The 21,048-nt window shown below is 42.4% G+C and overlaps 1 protein-coding gene across 7 annotated transcripts in view; it reads right to left on the reverse strand.

Moving 5' to 3' along the window:
• The window catches only part of CEP295 (centrosomal protein 295), a 46,089-nt gene extending 35,868 nt beyond the window's left edge, over positions 1 to 10,221 (reverse strand). For 5 of the 7 annotated variants that reach the window (XM_018042996.1, XM_018042998.1, XM_018042995.1 and 2 more), the window contains exons 1-6: positions 10,047 to 10,214; positions 5,430 to 5,566; positions 4,589 to 4,789; positions 3,457 to 3,581; positions 2,526 to 2,619; positions 1 to 93 (exon numbers count right to left, since the gene is read on the reverse strand). In XM_018042996.1, the coding sequence (XP_017898485.1) occupies positions 1 to 93; positions 2,526 to 2,619; positions 3,457 to 3,581; positions 4,589 to 4,789; positions 5,430 to 5,566; positions 10,047 to 10,182 (786 nt within the window). In that variant the 5' untranslated portion in view covers positions 10,183 to 10,214. Of the gene's footprint in view, positions 94 to 2,525; positions 2,620 to 3,456; positions 3,582 to 4,588; positions 4,790 to 5,429; positions 5,567 to 10,046 lie in introns of those variants that run through there. The other 2 variants (XR_001917467.1, XM_018042997.1) reach the window with 2 other exon arrangements.

Genomic DNA, 21,048 nt, shown 5'->3' on the forward strand with positions numbered 1-21,048 from the left:
CTGCTTTGTGTCCACCTCTCTATTCACAAAAGTACAAAGATGATGGTAGGTAGAACTGTTTGTCTTCACATTAGTTTTCTTTACTTCAACATTCTGAAAAAGGAAACAGAAAATAGATTGTTAAAGTTGAAAGTGTTCATTTTCATTTGAAGCAGGATCCAATGAAGAAAGTAATTTTGTATTTCAATCAGTTATTCTTTATTTTTTTTCTTCATGAGAGTATGCACTGTATTTCCACTAATCCAGAATTTAGGTTTAAAAGTCAGATTATATTTCAGTAAGAATAATGAATAGGTGATGCTCTATAGTTTACTGTATGACATCAGGAGGCACATAATGGCAAGGTGTGCCTCTATTACTGATTTTAAGTTTGCTCATGTGGTTATGATGTTTCATAATCACTGATAAGGGAAAGTTCTCTTTTGTCTAAAGGAAGTAGGCCAATGAATAAATGCAGAAGGATGATAGATACTTGTGATGCTAAGTATCATCTCCCAGATTACCTGGAAATTGAAAAGAGAAAAATTTACCAATATAATTGAGATCTCTTGTAGCTACATAACCAAATCAGACAAATACAGAATACAAGAAACTAGTCTACTCAAAAATTCTGAAATAAAAAATTTGGCCAGGGTTGGGGACAGAAATGTTTTACTTTGAAGAGACAAAGCAAACAGAAGCAAGAGGTAAACCTTGACTGGATCCTGGTTACTTTTCTTAGTGTGATATTGTGGTCACATAGGAGAATGTCCTGGATGACCCTGGTGGTATGGTGGGTAAAAATCTGCCTGTTAATGCAGGAGATACATTCAATTCCTGGTCTGGGAAGATTTCATATGCCACAGAGCAACTAAGCCTGAGTACCACCACTACTGAGGCTGTGCTCTAGAGCCTGGAGCCGTGACTACTGATCCATGAGGAGTAACTACTGAAGCCCATGCACCTAGAGCCGGTGCTCCACAACAAGAGAAGTCACCACGATGACAAGCCCGCGCACTGCAACAGAGACCCAGCATGACAAAAAATAAAGAAATTTAAAAAACAAAAACAAACCTAGAGCTTCATTAGAAAAAAAAGAATGTCTTTATGCTTAGCAGAGGTACACTGAAGTATATGGGGTGAAATGTAACCTATAAACCTACATTCAAATGTATACATTTATATATTCAAATGTATACACAGCCATTTGAAATCTACACATAATGCAAAACGAAATCTACACACAAGCTATTTCTTCTACTCTTCTCTGTATTTAATAATCTTTCATAACAAAAATGTTGGGGAAAAAAGTACCACCACAGTTTAACATATAATTCATATTTGCCAAATCACTTACACAGACAATGTTTTGGTCAGTTTAAAATTTTGACCTTGTTAGGGCTTCCCAGATGGCTCAGATGGTAAAGAATCTGCCTGCAATGCAGAGGACCTGCGTTTGATTCCTGGGTTGGGAAGATCCCTGGAGAAGAGAATGGCTACCCACTCCAGTATTCTTGCCTGGGGAATTCCATGTACTGTACAGTCCATGGGGTCAGAAAGAGTTGGACAAGACAGCCAGTTTCACTTTCAGCTTGTTAGAAACATTAAGAATTATGACAAAAGTAATAATAATAATTAAAAAATGGGTAATACACTGCCTGGCTTTTAACAAGGTACCAGGGGAGTGGCTGAAATCTGACTTCTCTGTTTGGATCTTACTGGATCAAATGTCACATGGCAGATGTCTAACATAAAAGTAGGAAGGCTGACAAAACCAGAGGCTTAAGATGAGACTATCTGGTACTGAGGCTGATCACACATACATAAAATACTCTTGTCTATACAACAAAATAATATATCCTGTATTTGTATTTTTAAAATTTCTGTTTAACTTTTTTGATAAACACTCCTATATAATTTTGACAATGATCCTAATGAGCTATTTTAATAACCACAACAAGATAATCTGAACAGGAGAAGCAATACCTTTCAAAATTAATTTCCGCTTAGTAAGTTAAATGTTTTTTTCTTAAAGCTTCAAATCACAAAATCACACATTTTACTTTCACAAAGAAACAGACTTTTCTCACCATTTCACATAATCTTATGTGAAGTTATTATCGGGACCTAATTTCTGTGTCTATAAAATGGTCACTATTTACAATAGCCAAATTTTGAATGTGGGAAAGTCTTTAGGGCAAATAATCCTTTTCTTTCCCAATAAAATAAAAAAGGTTTCAGTTTTTCAAACAACAACAAAAAAAATCTCTTGAGACAACTGGAGAAAACTGAACACAGACTGGGTATCAGATTATACTGGGAACAACATTATATTAGTATTGTGCTTTAAAGTCCTTAAACATCAGAGATACAAACTAAAGCATTTGTGGGTAAAATGCTATCTAGAATTATTTTAAAATATTCTAGATATGTATTACCTGTACAGTTAAAAACTAAGTTCAAACAAATGGCATTTGGATGTGCACTGAATTCTAACAGCAAAGAAGAATTACTATATCCGAGCTCCCATACCCAGAGTAATTCACCTCAAAGAGAGCTGGAGGAGGGGGTGGCAGACTTGCGATTTTGGCAGATCTCTCCTTTTCCACAAGCAGAGCTTCTTTTCGAGCTTTTATATGCCTTAAAAAATAAAAGATGTCATAAATTAATCTCTCAAATAATGTTACAGTACAACTCAAAGTTAAAAATATAAAAATATAAAAGCATTACAATCTTAAGAAATCCTCCACAGCCTGATCCCACAGGCTCCAATGCTATTTAATGAAGAGTGCATACACACGCGAGAAAATAAAGAGTAAAAGAGGTGCAACTAGACATAAAGCTCCACAGTGTGGACTGACCCAGCAAACACCTAATGTTCTTTAGAATAACTCAGAATTTAAAAAACCTAAAAATGATAAAGAGGGGCCACTGTATAAAATGACCACTTCTGACTAGCTAATAGGTTCTTTCATTTTTACAATATGCAAAAATCTCATCAATGACTTGCAGAGTCTATAACCTCGTTTAATGTTCGTAATTGCACTGATTTTTTTCTTTTTATATCAGAGGCAGACAGATTTTGGTTGACCTGCATTCTAAACTAGTAATACACTTCTTCAGAAACTCAGTAACTGCTGCTAAAGTCAGAACAGAAAAGAAAGTTCACTTGTTAGTACGTACTCCCCTCACTGCATTATTTTAAACCAAGTTTAAGAAACACCATGGATATACTATATAACTTTTAAAAAGTATCCAAGTTTTAGTTTTAAAGTTTAGTCACTCAGTCATGTCCGACTCTTTGCGACCCCATGGACTGTCGACTACCAGGCTCCTCCATCCATGGGATTTTCCAGGCAAGAGTAATGGAGTGGTTTGCCATTTCCTTCTCAAAAAAAAAAAAGTATACAATGTACCCTTTAATTCCAGCCATATCAGTTTCAGTGGAGAATACAATAAAAATTACTATTACTTTACCAGGTTTTTTGTTTCATTAACATTTCTTTTTGATTTTTCTGTACTTTCAGGGCCTCTTTATGTCTCATTTCTGCCTTTTTTTTCCTTTCTGCTGCCCGGTGTGCCAGAGCATTTAAATCAGGCTCCTAAAAACAAATATTACTTAAAATGTCATGTTAAACAAGACTAAAATGGCAAATATATAATATGCGTGGTACTCTGTCAGAGCAAAAATCATAAACACAAACTAAAACCAGGGACCAAGAATATTTTGATTGACACATTCTTTAAAGAGTTCTTCCTGACTAAAAGTTTTGTAACAAAGACATGCGTTCATGGAATCCAGCTTGTTTATTTTGTGTGACTATCTCTGGGACCACAATCTACGATTTTCCAACCATAAATCAGAAGAAACAAAATAAGGTCAGGGAGTAGTCTTAAATACTGAGTTAGGTACTACTTTGCATTTGTGAAAGGATGAACTCAAGTGTATACACATGTAACTACACATTATGGAGGTATGAGGAAGGAGTGATAATGAAATCAGAAATCTGAATTCATCCCACCGAACTTGTGCAAACTGACTGAAATAAGTAACAACCTGTAATTCTGAAGGTTACTATTTTATTTACCCAGTTGTTATTGACTGGAAAAGAATAATGCTTGCTTTTTTTTATGAAGTAAGTTTGATTTACAATGCTGTGTTAGTTTCAGTATACAGCATGGCCTGTTATACATACACATACACAGCTATTCTTTTTTGGATTCTTTTCCCTTGTAGATTATTATGAAATACTGAGTACAGTTTCCTCTGCTCTGCAGTAGGTCATTGCTGGTTATCTATTTTATATATAGTAGTGCGTGTGCTAATCCCATTCTCCTAATGTATTATCCCTTACCACCCACCTGTGGTAACCCTAAGTTAGAGAATAATGTTAACTTAAACATCATAGAAAACAGATTTCCCTTGACATGACTCTTACAGGAAATGAATCAAGTAGGATTCTTAAGTTATATTAAATTTACAAAAACATTCAGGCTGCCCACAGCAAATTCTATACATGAAAACATTTTTATCAGTGTCTAATAACATTAATCTACTTTTAACAAGTATCATTACCACAGACAGGTAGTCAAATTAGTGCTCACTTACATTTTCTTTGGCTTGTTGATGTCCCTCTCCCATATTTCTTAAACTTGCCAAATACAGTTTTTCCAAGTTTTTGATTTTCTGAGTTTGTGATTCTGCCCATTCTGTCCTTAGTTCCTCTGCCAAACGAGCGAATTGCTGATTTCTCCTCTGTTTTATATCTTCTCTTATCTGTAAAGCAATATCTCTTTCTTGTTCTCGGACCTAAAGGATGAATATTTAAGATTATATGAAAAGAGGCTTACTTCAACTTTTTGGAAAAGCTCTTTGGAAACAGGATCCTAAATGAATTCGATTCCGGTATTAGATATATCAATTCTCCAGAATATTCACAAGATATTAGATAAGGCCTACTTAAAGCAGAAAATCCAGGTGATGGAGGAAAAACCAAAAATAAGACTACTTACAAAGTCCCCTGATAAGCCATTATGTTTCCTCCCCAGAGACCTAAGGGGACTGCCATTATCACTGTGATTTGAGCAAGCTCCAAGAGTTGGTGATGGACAGGGAAGGCTCGCGTGCTGCAGTCCATGGGGTCAAAAAGAGTCAGATATGACTGAGCGACTGAACTGAACTGAACTGAATGTTAAAAATGGGCTTCCCTGGTGGCTCGGTGGTAAAGAATCCACCTGCTAATGCAGGAGACGTGTGAGAAAGAGCAACCCAGTGCAATATTCTTACCTGGAAAACCCCCACAGACAAAGAAGCCTGGCAGGCTACAGTCCATGGGACCTCAAAGAGTCAGACACAACTTAGTGACTTAACAACAATAACTACAATGTAGAAAATACTAATAATTTTGGGGACACAAAGAAGTTGACACTATGTTCTAAATAAATCTCACCTGCAGCAATCTTAGTTTTCGTCTTCTTTCATAATCTTCCTTTAAAATGAAGGCTTCCTCATTAGGACTCAATCTCAGCTTGCCAGCATTCACTCCCTTTCTTTTCATTTTCATGTAGTACTTTAAATATGAAGGTTCTGCATTAAAAATATATATATATATTAAAATAAAGCAGTAAAGATTAGAACACTTTTTAAAGGGCTGTAAACATGAAATAAAATGATTTGGGTAAACTAAGTTCAACTTATTTATAAATAGCAATCATTAATTCAGCACTTAAATTGGTAGTTCTCAGATGGGGAGAAAGCAGTTTAGTGGTGAGTAAACCATTTCAAGCATTACTTGAAAAAATGCTTCCTCATCTGTGGCAGATTATTATTTACCTGTAGTATCTGGGACCTGACTAACTCCTACTTGAGATTTCTAGAGTTTACCCAGCTTAAATATAGAAAACCACAAAGATTTCAAAAGGTGTGTCAGTGCAGAATGAATGCTTCACAATTACAGGTTAACACTAGAACTCTGATAACTTGTTCATGACCAGCGAGACTACTGCACTGCAAGGGCTCCTGGCTCGTATTTCAGCTCTTAGTCTGTGATATATAACATGATCACAAGCGTCACTGTCTCTTAGGGAATCACATTAACCCCTCTACAGTAAAACAACTCTTCAGTAATTGGTGGTGTGATTTTTAAATGAAATCATTAAACAAAACTCCTCCTAGAACAAAGTTCTATTTTTAGGTTCAGTCCAGGGTTTAAGATTCTATTGCTCCTGTTTACTCTCAGGTGTTCTCAACCATGTCTCTAGATTATAACATGCCCCAATTTGGGGAAGTCTGGCAGGGAAAAAATGAAAGAATTTAAGAATCTATAGTTTTTATAAAATTTAAAAACCCTCCCCAGGTGATTCTGTATCTCCTTGTTCCCATTATTGCCATTTTCAAAAATTAGACACTTCAAATCAGTACATAACCATGATTTCATCTGAGATCAGTCTCTTAACAATGACCAGGAAGGCAAATATGTAACTGAACACTTAAATCTTTCTGAAGATAGTTTTTGTTGTTGTTGCCCCACTTGGCTTGAGAGAATCCTAGTTTCCCGAGCAGGGGTCAACCTGGGCCCCCGGCAATGGAAGTGCAGAGTCCTTATCACTAAACCACCAGGGAATCCCCTTCTGCAACCAGTTTAAGCAGCACCTCCCTGTGAAACTGCCCTCCAGTGATTCTTGCTCCACCTGCCTGTCCATAAGAAATGTTACCCCCACATTCATATGAGGACTAACCTATGCTGCCTTGGATACTACCTTCCTCTAGTTTTTCATCAATAACTTGCCCTTTCTAGTTAGATTCCTTAACAATAAGGACAGAGGCTCTGGTTTTTGTTTTTTTTTTAAATATCCAAATTAACCACGAATAACAACCACCAGGCAGTATGTCACATACTAAGGATAAATACTGTTTTCACTCAGGTGTACAAATAGCGGCCAGAAGAATTTGAGGTTATCTAATAGGAACTACAGAGAAGGCAATGGCACCCCACTCCAGTACTCTTGCCTGGAAAATCCCATGGACGGAGGAGCCTGGTAGGCTGCAGTCCATGGGGTCGCTAAGAGTCAGACACAACTGAGCAACTTCACTTTCACTTTTCACTTTTATACATTGGAGAAGGAAATGGCAACCCACTCCAGTGTTCTTGCCTAGAGAATCCCAGGGACAGGGGAGCCTGGTGGGCTGCCGTCTATGGGGTTGCACAGAGTCGGACACGACTGAAGCGACTTAGCAGCAGCAATAGGAACTAAGGGCTTCCCTGGTGACTCAGTGGTAAAGAATCTACCTCTCAATGCAAAGACCTGAGTTCGATCCCTAGGTTGGGAAGATCTCCTGGAGAAGGAAATGGCAACCCACTCCAGTATTCTTACTATTCTTGCCTGGAAAATCACATGGACAGAGGAGCTTAGCAGGCTACAGTCCATGGAGTTGCAAAAGAGTTGGTACATGACTTATCAACTGAACAAACAAAAACAGAAACTAAAACTTTTTCATTGAACTCTCCATCAAAAAGAAGGCAGGAATGATCTTATTCATGGCTGTATGCGCAGAGCCTAAAAACTGCTTTGCTCCTAAGTAGGTCCTTCAGTGTGTTGACTGAATGAATGACCCATTCAATGAGTTAACTCATATTAAGTGCTAGACAGGTATATGTGGTCACTGTCACAACCTGATGACAAAAGGAATGACTGCTTACTGTGAAAAATCTTTTCCAGCTGCAACCCACTCAGCTGATATTCACAAGGCTTCGGTAATGTACTCTGTGAAAATGCCAACCAACCATTCTCTATTTTAGACAAGAATCAAAGGCCTCTTAGATTAAAGGATTTGACCTGAGTGACAATATCTACTGGCAGAGCAGATAGATAAAAGAGGAATCTGGTGTTTCTTATATATGGCTCCTAACTTTCTGAAATGCTAAAATATAGGGAGTGAGGAAAATTTTGTTTAAAGCCAGTATTTTTTGCAAGAGGGGACTGACAAGAACTAAACAAAGAGAAAACAAGTAATCCTGTAATCCTCAATTTCCTTTCCTAGAGGATTACAGGAACAAGTATACATTTGTTACTTTTACCTAAGATGTGACAGAATAACTGATTTCTCTTGTATATTATTATCTTAATTTTTACACTTGTTTGGAAATAATCTGATTTAGTATTCCCAGCTTCTCTAAATGTCAACCACAGTACAACAACCAAAACCAGGGAATTAACACTAGCACAATACTTTTAGCTCATCTACAGACCTTATTCAAATTTCATCAATTGTCCCACTAATGTCCATTTTCTGGACCAGGTCCCAAGCCAAGGAAAACATATCCTTTGACTGTTGTGTCACTCTGGGTCCTCAAATAAGTAGATGCCAAAATGGGATGAAACCTACGAGGATTTTATTAGGGGAAATGCCTGTGTGAGGGAAAATGGGGAGGGAGCTGGTGAAAGCTAGGAGTGTTTCAGACTTTCATGCAAATCTGTCACTGAGTGAAGGAGGAAGGCAAAGTTGGGTAGATGACCCTTAAACTGTAGAGTCTAAGGAAGCTTCAGGAAGATTGCTGGGGAGTCGTTAAGCCAAAATCCCATATGTCTCAGTAACAGGCCTGCCTTCACATCCACCCCATGCTGTCATTAATAGGAGCAGTCTATGGGAGGCATCCAGGTAAACAGATTTCAGAACACAGGGGCTGAGGGTCTGTGAATCATGCTCTAATGGCTAGGCTGTTTTGTCTCCTTCAACTCCTCCAACTTGATATGTTCCTCAGTCCCATCACCCCTTCCCCCATCTCGACATTTTAAAAAGATGCCAGCCAGTTATTTTGCATAATGTCCCTCTATCTGGATGTGTTTAATCCCTTCCTATAGTTAGACTGAGGTTATGCATTTTTGGCAAGACCACCACAGCAGTCATGACGTACTCTTCTCAGCACATCACACCAGAATGAGTTTTGATCCCTTGATTAAGAAGGTGCCTAACAGGTTCCCCCACTATAGACACTTTCTTTTAAAGTATTTGGTGGAGAGATAATTGAGGCTATGTAAATACCATGTTCCCCACCATATTTACCAACTAAATTTAGTGTCCACTGATGACTACCTGAAACAATGTATTTTCTACTTACATTATTCCTTCTGCACTTACCAACTGGAATCCTACTGTAAGTTTCACCCATTCCCTCAGTTCAGTTCAGTTCAGTTGCTAGGTCGTGTCCGACTCTTCGCGACCCCATGAATCGCAGCACGCCAGGCCTCCCTGTCCATCACCATTTCCTTCACTTTAGTACTTACTCATATCAATACAGATTTTCAAATTCTAAGTACTGTTACTGACAAATAATAGAGGTGATACTACTTATCTTGCAAGACTGTACTGAGGATTAAATGGCAACGGGCACCTCTTAATCACCTATATTAGGAAGATGTGGCTTCAAGGCCCAATTCCACTTGAAGCAGGAAGACACTTAAAATCACTTTGGTCTCACTTTCTTGAAATATGTAAGCGGAGTCATAATATCTTCTCCAACAGGTTGTTCTGATTGTGTGTCTTAGTAAATAGAAACTGCCAGATACTTTCTAAATTTTAATCACTACCGTTCCCCATTGTTTTACGAAGCAGACGTTTGCGGCAGGACTTGGTATCTAAGAAATTAAAGGTGAGACACCAAAAGAGAGCATGCTCTCTGCATGAAACGATTTCCAAGCTGGGCTCTTAAACGGCTCCCAGGAGGCCGTTCCGCGGGTGACCTGGGGGCAGGACGCACCCAGGAGTTTTGCAGTGGCGACCCCGCAGACCCTTCCGGCCGCCGGGACTTGGAAGCTCAGGGCCCCCGCGAGGCCCGACCCCTCGGGAACGCGCATGGCCGGCTGCGCCAAAGGCCCCGGGGCGGCCTCCACACGGCGCAGGCGAGCCCGTGAGGGGACGCGCGCCCCGCCGGCCTCGCGCCCGGCCTCTGTGGAGAGCCGCGGGCCGCTGCGAGTGCGCCCCCCCGCCGCAGCACACCCCCGGCGCCCCGCCTCGCGGAGAAGTGCACGCTCGGGGCCCTCGGGAGGCAGGGGCCTCCGTCACTCACCCGGGAGAGGAGAGCCCGGCCTCAGGAATCGCGGCTCAGACACAGAAGGCCCGGCGGCCCGCCCCACAGCTGCCTCCGAACCGCCGTTCGGGCGTGAGCGAGGCGGCCATCTCCGAGGCGCCGTCACTTCCGTCATTCAAACCGCTCGCCAATGGCGCGGCCGGGCCGCGGGAAGCGCCGAGCCCCGCCCCGCCCCGGGGGCCGTCGGGACGGCCGCGGCGGAAGCGCTCCCGGGGCGCGCGCCGCCCCTACGCGGGGCCCATTATTTCTCGTGTTGGGCGTGGCTCGGGGGTCTTGCTTTACGTCTCCCGACAGGCTCGCTTTACAGATCCGAGACGGAGGTCCAGGAAGGGGAAGATACTTAACACAGCCCACCCGGGTGGCTTCAGTCTCAAGCGCCTTTATGAAGACGCCTTGGGAGCTGCAGCCTCTCTTGTCTGAGGACCCAATTCTTTTGGTACTTTCCTCACGCTGCAGTTACTTTCTGATCGTTTTCAACTCACTCAACAGGGAACCGTATCGTAATGCTGTGCCTCCAGAGGGCCGCACCATCTAGAACATGTCAAGGATTTATCCGCTGTAGATAACCTACAATCAGAAAGGGAGTGAGAGCTGGTTCATATTTACTCAGCCCCTATTATGTGCCAAGCACAATGTGCGAGGTGTAGCGGAAACCAGGGTGAGTGGCTTACGGCCTCATGCTAAATTTTGTAGTCCAGAGCAGGGGTCTCGAACAGGTTTGTGGCCTGTGAAGAACCAAGCTGCAGAGCAGGAAGTGGGCAGGCGGTGAGGGAGTCAAGCTGCATCTGTGTTTATGGCAGCCCCTCACCCCTGGGAGTACAGCCTGAGCTCCGTCTCCTGTCAGCCCTGGGTTAGAGCCTCATAGGAGGGCTTGAATCCTACTGAAACCGTTCACTGCTTCTCCTCCGTCTGTGAAAACAGGTCTTCCGCGAAACCAGTCCCTGATGCTGAAAAGTTCGGAACTGCTGGTCTAGAGGGTGAAACATACCAAGAATCAAAGCATTACAAAATGGGGAGTGGGTGAGAGGGAAGTTACCGATATAATTAGCTCTGGCTTCATTGTAGAGAAGAGGTCAGTTCAGTTCAGTTGCTCAGTCGTGTCCGACTCTTTGCGACCCCATGAATCGCAGCACGCCAGGCCTCCCTGTCCATCACCAACTCCCCGAGTTCACTCAAAACTCACGTCCGAGTCGGTGAAGCCATCCAGCCATCTCATCCTCTGTCGTCCCTTTTCCTCCTGCCCCCAATCCCTCCCAGCATCAGAGTCTTTTCCAATGAGTCAACTCTTCGCATGAGGTGGCCAAAGTACTGGAGTTTCAGCGTTAGTATCATTCCTTCCAAAGAAAACCCAGGGCTGATCTCCTTCAGAATGAACTAGTTGGATCTCCTTGCAGTCCAAGGGACTCTCAAGAGTCTTCTCCAAGTTAAAACTGAGACAAGGGAGGTAAACCAATTAGAATTCGATTGCAGGAAATGAAAGATGATTACAACAAGAATGGAAAGAAGTGGGTAGATTTAAGAGGCAGATCCGGAATTGATGTTTCTCTGCTTATGGAAGACAAAAAGAGAGGGAGAAATAAATGGCAATACTGAAGTTCTCTATTTGGCAACTGAGTGGATGTGGATAACTTTCTCCTAGAATACACAGAAAGAAGATCAGGTTTGGGAGGGGGAAGTCGAAAGTTAAGCTTTGAATATTTTAAATTTGATCTGTTTCTGGGATATCTTGACAATATCCAGAAATATTTAGGAGGCAAAATTAGCAGTAGTTAACAATTGCTTGGAAGGTTGAAGGAAAAGGGAGAATGAAATTAACTTCACAGGCTTGTGGAGCACTGCTGATGGTAGTGCCAATAACCAAGGGAGAAATAGAAATGGGAGTCAGTTTAGTGGGCAAGGCAATGAGCTCAGCTCTGAACATGTTCAGCTTCACGTGCCTGTGGAAGGATGTACAGTAAGCAGAGGAATACAATGGTGGACAGTCCACAGAACTGGACTAGCATATAGACTCAGGTTTCATTTCCATATGGGTTACAACCAAAGCTATGAAAGTGGATGAGATCACTTAGGGAGAATTAACAGAGTGAGAAGAGCAATGAGCTAAGGACCAAACTCGGAGGAACATCAACACTTAAAAGTAAGTGGAGAAAGGAATTGTCAAGTATACAAAGAAGAAATAGTGGGACCAACCTTGGGTGAGATGGTCAGATAGCATCACTGACTCGATGGACCTGAAGAAGAAAGTGACCTAGTGAAAGAAGCCTGGTGTGCTGCAGTCCATGGGGTCACAAAGAGGTGGGCACGACTGAGTGACTGAACAACAACCACCTCGGTTTTACAGACAAAGAAGCTGCATTACAGAGAAATTTGGTGACTTGGCCAAGAGCACATGGAAAGGTGAAACCGAAACTAGAATTCATGTATTTATCCCAAATACTAGGATTCTTCCTTCATGCTTCCCTGTCCGTGATCACATTTACCTTAATAATTGTACATATTCTAAACAAACCTCTTCAACATCCTCAACACAGACCCATAGGTACTCTCCCACACTGAACAAAAGATGTGCCCATTATTTCACGCTTTAGGCTAATTTTTGTGCCCACTGTGTTTTCCAAAAGCACCAAGCACATTCCCCATCATAGCACTCATCAGTTCTTATTGAAACGACCTGTTGATTAGGCTCTGTGTTGACTAGACTGAATTCTCAAGAACTGGGGTGCACTTTGTTCAGTCACCTGCCACTTTGAGCTTCTGAAATGTTTGGTGAATGAATGATTAAATAAATGAATTATATGCATCACTTCCCCAACCTGCATCCTGGGCAGAAATCTTACAATTGGAGATTTTGAATTAAGGCTATTTATTTTTTTTTGATAGGAGGCAGTGAGGAATCAAAGAAAACTCAGTGGGCTTAGAATCAGAGTGTTTGGTCTACTGTCACAACTCTGAGACTTTCCAACTGTTGGACATGAAGCCAACAAGCCTTGGTTTCTGATTTGTTTCTCTGCTATTGCCAACCAGACCACCTCAGAGTGTCCAGAATGGCTCACTCATTATGACTAGCAATTGATTCTGATTGTCAGCTGAAACTTTGCTGGAACTATTGAGTGAAGTGCTGTTACCAACCAGGGTTCTTGGCCTCCTCAATCAATTAAAATTATCAGGGGCCAGACAAGAAATTCAGGCAAAGCTCTCCTGGGGTCCCTTCTGCAGCAGGGTGGAGTGAGAACAAGCCACCGGTTCCCTTACTTGCTCACTCTTCAAGGAGGGTGAGCTTGTTCCTTATGTGGGGATGAGGGTAGGGGTGCATGTAGGGGTCAGGCTAGAGGGATGGCTTAGGTGGTTTGCCCAGCACTTTGTGGTCTTGCGTGCAGAGGGCATGCGCAGTACTCTGCTTTTGCTCCAAGCTCTTCAAAAGTGGCAGTTCAGGGACTTCCCTGGTGGTGCAGTGGCGAAGACTCTGTGCTCACAATACAGTGGGCCTGGGTTCAATCCCTGGTTAGGGAACTAGATCCGACGTGCCTCAACAAAGATCAAAAATTCCATGTACCGCAACCAAGACCCAGCACAGCTAAACAAATAAAAATAAATGTATAGATATTAAAAAGAAAATCACAGTTTGGTTTTTTGGTCTCTTTGCATCAGTTCATAATTTTGCCCCAACTGTGTATGCCCGCAGTTATTTTTAGTCCCATACAGTTTCTTTGTATTTTGTTGCTCAGGGAGGTATTTGTCCAGGGGCAAATATTTCAGCACTGCAGCCAAGGGTCCCAGGTCCCAGACATATCTCAGTGCCTTCAAGCAGCCTCTCCATGTGGGTTGGAATTCTTACTAGCTGAGATTCAAGAGAGAATGTCCAAAGAATGAGTATTTCCAGGGCAAGAACGTGAAAGCTGCAAATCCTTTTAAAGGCAAGGCTGAGAAATGGGAAGTTTTGCCACACTGTCTTGATTAAGTATCATAGGACCAACCCAAGTTCAAGTGAAGGAGAAAAAGTCATCTCCCAGTGAAGCGACAAAGAATTTGCAGCCATCTTTAATTCACCACCATTTCCTTAGTAATACTTGACCTGCTCTCTTCACAGGCTGCTTGTGAAACTCAAAGTCATGAATCATAAAAAGCACGAGTAAAACCATGTTAGATACATTCAGTTCAGTCACTCAGTCGTGTCCGACTCTTTGCGACCCCATGGACTGCAGCACACCAGGCCTCCCTGTCCATCACCAACTCCCGGAGTTTACTCAAACTCATGTCCATTGAGTCAGTGATGTCATCCAACCATCTCACCCTCTGTTGTCCCCTTCTCCTCCTGCCCTCAATCTTTCCCAGCATCAGGGTCTTTTCAAATAAGTCAGTTCTTCACATCAGGTGGCAAAAGTATTAGAGTTTCAACTTCAACAGGACTGTTTTCCTTTAGGATGGACTGGTTGGATCTCCTTGCAGTCCAAGGGACTCTCAAGAGTCTTCTCTAACACCACAGTTCAAAAGCATTAATTCATCAGTGCTCAGCTTTCTTTACAGTCCAACTCTCACATCCATACATGACTACTGGAAAGACCGTAGCCTTGACTAAACAGACTTTTGTTGGCATACATTAGAAGCTATTATATATATAAGCACCTTTGTCTCCTCTTCTCATTACAGGCCCAGCCCTCCAGGCCACAAGGGTAGGCATGTGACCCAGACTGGGCAAATCACAGTTCTCTATTTATATCCTTTGCTGTTGAGATTGACCCAAGGATAGGAACATATTCTAAACTGAATCTTTTGTGGCTTTTATTTTAATACACTCACTTCAGACTGCAGGAGACAAAACCAAACCAAACAAACACAAAACACCTTTTAAATGTGTTTATTGGTGTTCAGTTTTTAATTTTTAATTGGGTCCCTTTGTACTCTGTTGGCCTAGGGCTAGTTGTATAGGCTTAGTTTCTAGTGTTGCTACCTAACTAGGAATGAACATTAATAAGCAATGATCAAGAAGAAGAATTTTCCCTAGGCAGTAACAGCGCTAGTGTGACTAGTCACTATGCAGTGCTGCCCCTCAAGCTGCAATGGAAGCCATTCAGGATTGGAGCAGTTAGCATGTTTCTCTGATGCGGAACCATTTCACTGCTCTGAGTTCCCTTCATCTTTATCCACATTCAGTACGAGAGATTGGCATTAAAGTTGAGGTGGGGGAGGACCCTCAATAATTCTCATGTATAAAGTCCTGATGAAAGGGAATCATTGCAAGAACAGAAGTAATCAGATTTCCATCTGCCATCTGCCAACTGGCCTTTCTCTCTTTCTGGCATAAACACCAAAAAGGCTTAACAAGTGATAGGATCTCAGGGTAATTTACAGCTGCTAACAGAAGTGAGATTAAGAGTGCCCAGCAGGAGAGGAAAGATGGGCTCGGAAAGGCTTTTAAAAGCTATAAATATTTCTTTAAAATGTGTATGGGTAGATCTGAAGGTGGGGAGGAATTGGGCCATTTATTTAAGGAGAGTGAAAATTGAGAGGAGAATAGGAAAATGAATTGATTTTGTTTCATCTTTTAAATCTGTTTCAGCTGATATGATTTTTATTAATATTACTGATATTTATTAAGCAATGAGGGTGTAGACTACGAGTTATATACTTAGAAAGACGGGGAAGTCTGGGGACTTCCTGGTGGTCCAATGATGAAGGCTCTGCCTTCCAGCATAGGGGACATGGTTCAATCCCCTGGTCAGGAAACTAACATCCCATATGCCATGAGGCATATGCCCCCCAAGATAGTAATCATCCAGTTATAACCATTTTGGTTTCATTGTTTTCATTCATTCATTGACTATTCATTGAGCAATTACTAAGTGCCAACCAAACATTTCGGCTGAGGATACAGTGATAAACCAGATATTGAGGATACAACAAATGCACAAGACAGACGCTATCCTACCCTCAAAAAGGCAGTGCAGACATGTGAGCAGGCTCTCACAATACTTCACATTAAGTGCAACAGCCTGCTTGTTCTTTACATGCTTTCATTCCCAGCCAGAGCTCTGTCTGAGCCAAAAATGGGGCTGCCACATAACTAGTGAACTAGTGAGGCAGCCATCAGAAGTCTGTGGGTTTCTTGAGGTTCAGATTAGCAGAAAGAATTAGCAGAAAGAAGGAAACATTGACTCCTGAGGATACAATTGATGTGTCTGCTACCCCAGAGACCCAGCACATATAGTGAGCACTCTATGCTTTCTAGAGAGAGGAACTCCAGCTATAGATCTTTGGCACCAGGAAGAAGACAGGTGGGAATTTAAGATATTCTAGCAATTTTAAAGGGAGCAGTGTATTGATAATACAATGCATATGGTGTCACTGTATGTTGATGGGGTAAAATATTTTATTTAAATGCTTATAATGTGGTGAAACAGGCATATTGAAGGGAATTCTGAACTGCTATAATACTGCCAAGCACAGCTGAGAGAACAAATTTGTGCTTGCTTCAATCTCTGTATATTTGGACTTGTTTTTCTCCTCAGCATTCTAGAAAGTGGTGGCATGGGACAATCTTTGAGACAAACAGCCCTCTATAAGCATTCCTGCCCTGCTGGAAACCTACGGTGTTTCTCTTTACAGACTACATCAACGTTAATGTCTCTTATTAGCTTTCCAGAACCTCCAAAATATGGCACTGAAGAAAGCAGAGCTCAGGGTTTTAGTTTATCACTAATCATGTTGAGCCTTGTTTGTTTGTTTTTTTTTTTCTTGTAAAATAGGAATAATAATATCCACCATATCAAACTCACAGGACTGTGTCAGTGTTAAACAAAATGATGCATCTAGCAGCACTTTGCAAACCACCAGTGTAGTGTTACTGTGCAAATGTGATTATTATGATGTTGGTGCTATTGTGATGTTGGTGCTTTGATCCATCCAGCATTATTTCATGTCATCCTTCAACTGGACCACAATGTGCTGTGATCCGTCTTGTCTCTGAGTTGGGGCTTATGTGAGTTCCCAGGCCGGTGGGGAGGAGAGCAGACTCTGAGGCCAGACTGCTTGGGGTCTGGGTCAGCACTTGCCCTCGACGCTGTAGTGAGGATTGAATGGGCTCCCGGGGTAAAGCCCTTAGAACGTTTGGCACATCACATCACTCGAGGCGCTGTTGTAGCAAGCGCTTTTCATACTTGACTACGTCACATCTTCCTTTTCTAGCTTACATCCTGTCTCATTCATGAAGTCTTCTCCCCTATTGAAGAAGGTTTTCTCCTACCTATGAAATGTTATACCTAGAGTGATGTCACACAGGTTAACTATTATATCATGATATGATTGTATTACCCAGTTATATGCATTAACTCAACATTTAATGAACACCTGCTGTGACCAGGTTCTTTCTTGTGTCTGTGTTGTCACTTCAGTCATGCCTGACTCTTTGCGACCCTGTGGACTGTAGCCCACCTGGTGCCTCTGTCCATGGGGTTCTCTAGGCAAGAATACTGGAGTGGATTGCCATGCCCATCTCCAGAGGATTTAGACCATGAGAATAAAGAAAAACAAGATGCAGAGCCCAGCTGTGGTCAGATGACCAAGCAGACAGTGAGCCATAAACTGAATGGCTGTGTCCCCTGAAAATTCATATACTAAATCCTAACCTCCACTGTGGTGGTGTTTGGAGGTGGAGCCTTTGGGAGGTGATTAGATCATGAGGACTCATTGACTTTTCTCCTTTAGAAAAAGCCCCTTGGGGACCTCCCTGTTGGGCCAGTGGTTAAAGTCTTCGCCTTCCAATGCAGGGGGTGTGGGTTCAACTCCTGGTCAGGGAACTAAGATCCCACATTCTTTGGGGCCAAAACATAAAACAGAAGCAGTATTGTAACAAATTCAATAAAGACTTTTTAAATGGTCCACACCAAAAAGTTTTTTAAAAAGGAAGAGCCTCTGTCCTACTTCTCTGAGTTGTCTCTCATCTCCAACAGCCTTTCCCAGATGTCAAATCTCTGTGCTCTCCCCCTCCCTTTTCTCTCCCTACCCTCCCACCTTTGTTCCTGTGACTTCACTGTTAGAACTCCACAGCTGGAACTTCCCTCAAACCTTCCATTCGGTGTCTACTCATCCTGCGCTCTCTCGGCAGCTTTTACTAAAGAGCCTGACGACTTCATAATTCATGCCCTGATGTCATCTAGCCCAGGTCAAAACAAAGGTGTCTTTTTACATACATACGCCATATTCACCTTCAACACCAGTTTCAACATGCTATGTCCAGGGAGACTTAAAATAACAAAACTATTACATCATCTGTGTTTAGCAAGCATTTCGCTGACAGCAGAATTATCAGCATCATGCCCATGCTACAGATGGGAACGCTTGTGCTTGTATTACACATCTTGTCCTCTGTTCTTTACATTTGGAACAGCCAGGGGACGCCTTCATGGCTCATTTTTGGGCTTACTTCCCATGGAATTTCCTAACCTCATCCCTCTGAGTCTCATTCCTCAAGCTGGCTTCATTCAAACTAAAGGATTCTCAGGCGGACCACTCCTCCCAGGCAAAGGCACGGATGTGCGTTTTCAGAAGGACCTTCAAAGTCTTAACACAAGGAGGTGAGCGATGGGGCAACTTTTAGTCACTTTTCTCTCTTTGCATGGCGGCGGCAGGACCAGTAGTGAGAGGTGAGGCGACACCTCAGATGCTGTCCTTTATGCCTTTATGGGTATTTTCTGTTTTAACTCCACTTGGGGGGAAAAGGGACTTCCCTGGTGGCTCAGACTGTAAAGCGTCTGTCTACAATGAGGAAGACCGGGGTTCGATCCCTGGGTCGGGAAGATTCCCTGGAGAAGGAAATGGCAACCCACTCCAGTACTCTTGCCTGGAAAATCCCATGGACGGTGGAGCTTGGTGCAGGCCACTGTCCATGGGGTCGCAAAGAGTCGGGCACGACTGAGCGACTTCACTTCACTTGGGGGGAAAGGGGTGGAAATTATCATGTCTACCGCTAGAGGGCAGACTGCTCAAATTTAAAATACGTGCGGGGCATTGCGACGCTGTGGGGACTTTTGTTTCACGTCCCCTCCACCCTCCGACCCCCCACCCAAACCCCATTAGACAGGAGAAGAGGGGCCAAGGTCATCAGAAACAGGAAAAAGCAAAGGCAGCGCAACGAGCCGGTCCTCCTCCTCCTCTCTGTGTGTGCCGCGAGCTGGACCTGCCCTTCGGCCGCAAACAGGGAGCGTCCGGGTGATACTAGCTTGGTGTTTAGTGCCTGTTATAGGAGAAGGCAATGGCACCCCACTCCAGTGTTCTTGCCTGGAGAATCCCAGGGACGGCGGAGCCTGGTGGGCTGCCGTCCATGGGGTCGCACCGAGTCGGACACGACTGAAGTGACTTAGCCGCAGCAGCAGCAGCCAGGCAACTTACTAGGCATTTTACCCACAGCATCTTCTGTGAGCCTCACAATGGCCTTCTGAGGCGCATTTTTAAGATCACGACAAGTGAAGAGACATACTTGTTAAATATGTTGCTCTAAAGCAAGTAAATAATAAGTGACAGATACCGAGTTTAAACTGATGTTTGTGAAGGAGGGGGTCAATGGGAAAAGAGGGGAAGTCTCAAAAGCGCCTGAAATTAAGCAGTAAATTACTGTTCAAAGCCTCTAAGAGGGCTTCAGGGCTGGGCACTGTCCTCTGCTAGCCACTGTAAGTGGAGAAAATACCTTTAAACAAATTATGTATATTCACCGTTAAAAAAAAATTCAACACAGAATATCTAAAGGAGAAAGCAAAAACTGCCTTCAGATCTTATTGTCTAGATAAAGCATTTTAAACCATATTTAGTTAGGCTCCTATGATATTGTTTTTATTTTGTTTGGTTTTATGATTTTTTTATGGATCCGTGTAGCTACATGTGTACATTATCATGTAAATACAGAATATTAACTATCAATTTTAATGGTTGTGTTTTATTTTATTGTATTTAGACCCCTTAAATCACTTATCCAGTTCCTATTGATAAACTTTTCATTAATTTTCAGTTTTTTCCATTAGAACTATTTTGTAGCAAATTTTTGTGTTTGCGTCTCTCCAAAACTCCCCCTTCTTTTGTTGACTGGATCCCATCTCATCTCCCTAAATTCCTTTGTCTTTTTCCTTTGTTCCCACAGACACCTAAAATTCTTGAAAGAGTTGTTTAGACTCGTCAAACTCACTTTCTCTCCAATCAGGTTTTCACTCACAGTCCTCCACAAACAGCTCTTGTCAAGGTCACTGTGGCTGTCATGATGTCAAACTCAATGGTTACCCTTCGTCTTCATCTTTCTTGCAGCATTTGACATATTGGCCATCCCTTTCTTTTTCAGAATGCTTCACCTGCCTTCCAGGAAATCACTTTCTTGGATTTCCTCCTATTTGATTGGCTGTAGTCCCCTTTGCTTGTTTCTCTCGTCTTCCTGATCTCTAAATTTTGGAGCATCCCAGTATCCAGATAGTAAACCTCTTCTCTCTCATTTGGTCTCAGGACTAAATACTTATGTGTATGCCCAGACTTCCTCCTGAACTCCAGATTCATAGCCAAGTGCTTTCCTGACAGTTCTACTTTGACATTTAATAGACATCTCAAACCTGACAAGTTGAAAGCCTTGGGTTGTCTGACCTCACTTCATCCTCTTCCTACAAGCTTTCTCACCCCAGTAAATATCAAATTTCTCAGCCCCAAATCTCAGTCATCCTTGATTCGCTTATTTTTCTTATGACTCACATCTGCTCTTCAGGAAATCCTGTTGGCTCTACCTTCAAAACACATCTATGGCTCAACCACTTTGTGTCCCCCTCCCCGGTTAGTTCCCACCTAGATTATTGTAACCTCACCCCAAGCGGTCTTCCTGCTCAGGCTTGGGCCCACTTCCAGCCTTTTCTCCACCAGCCGCCAGAGAACCTTTATAAACTCCAGTCGTCTGCCACCACTGCTCTGCTCAAAGCCCTCCAACCCTGACTGTTTCCCTGACAGTCAAATCCAGTGG

This window comes from Capra hircus, chromosome 29 (genome assembly GCF_001704415.2).
Source record: "Capra hircus breed San Clemente chromosome 29, ASM170441v1, whole genome shotgun sequence".
Taxonomy (NCBI): Eukaryota; Metazoa; Chordata; class Mammalia; order Artiodactyla; family Bovidae; genus Capra; species Capra hircus.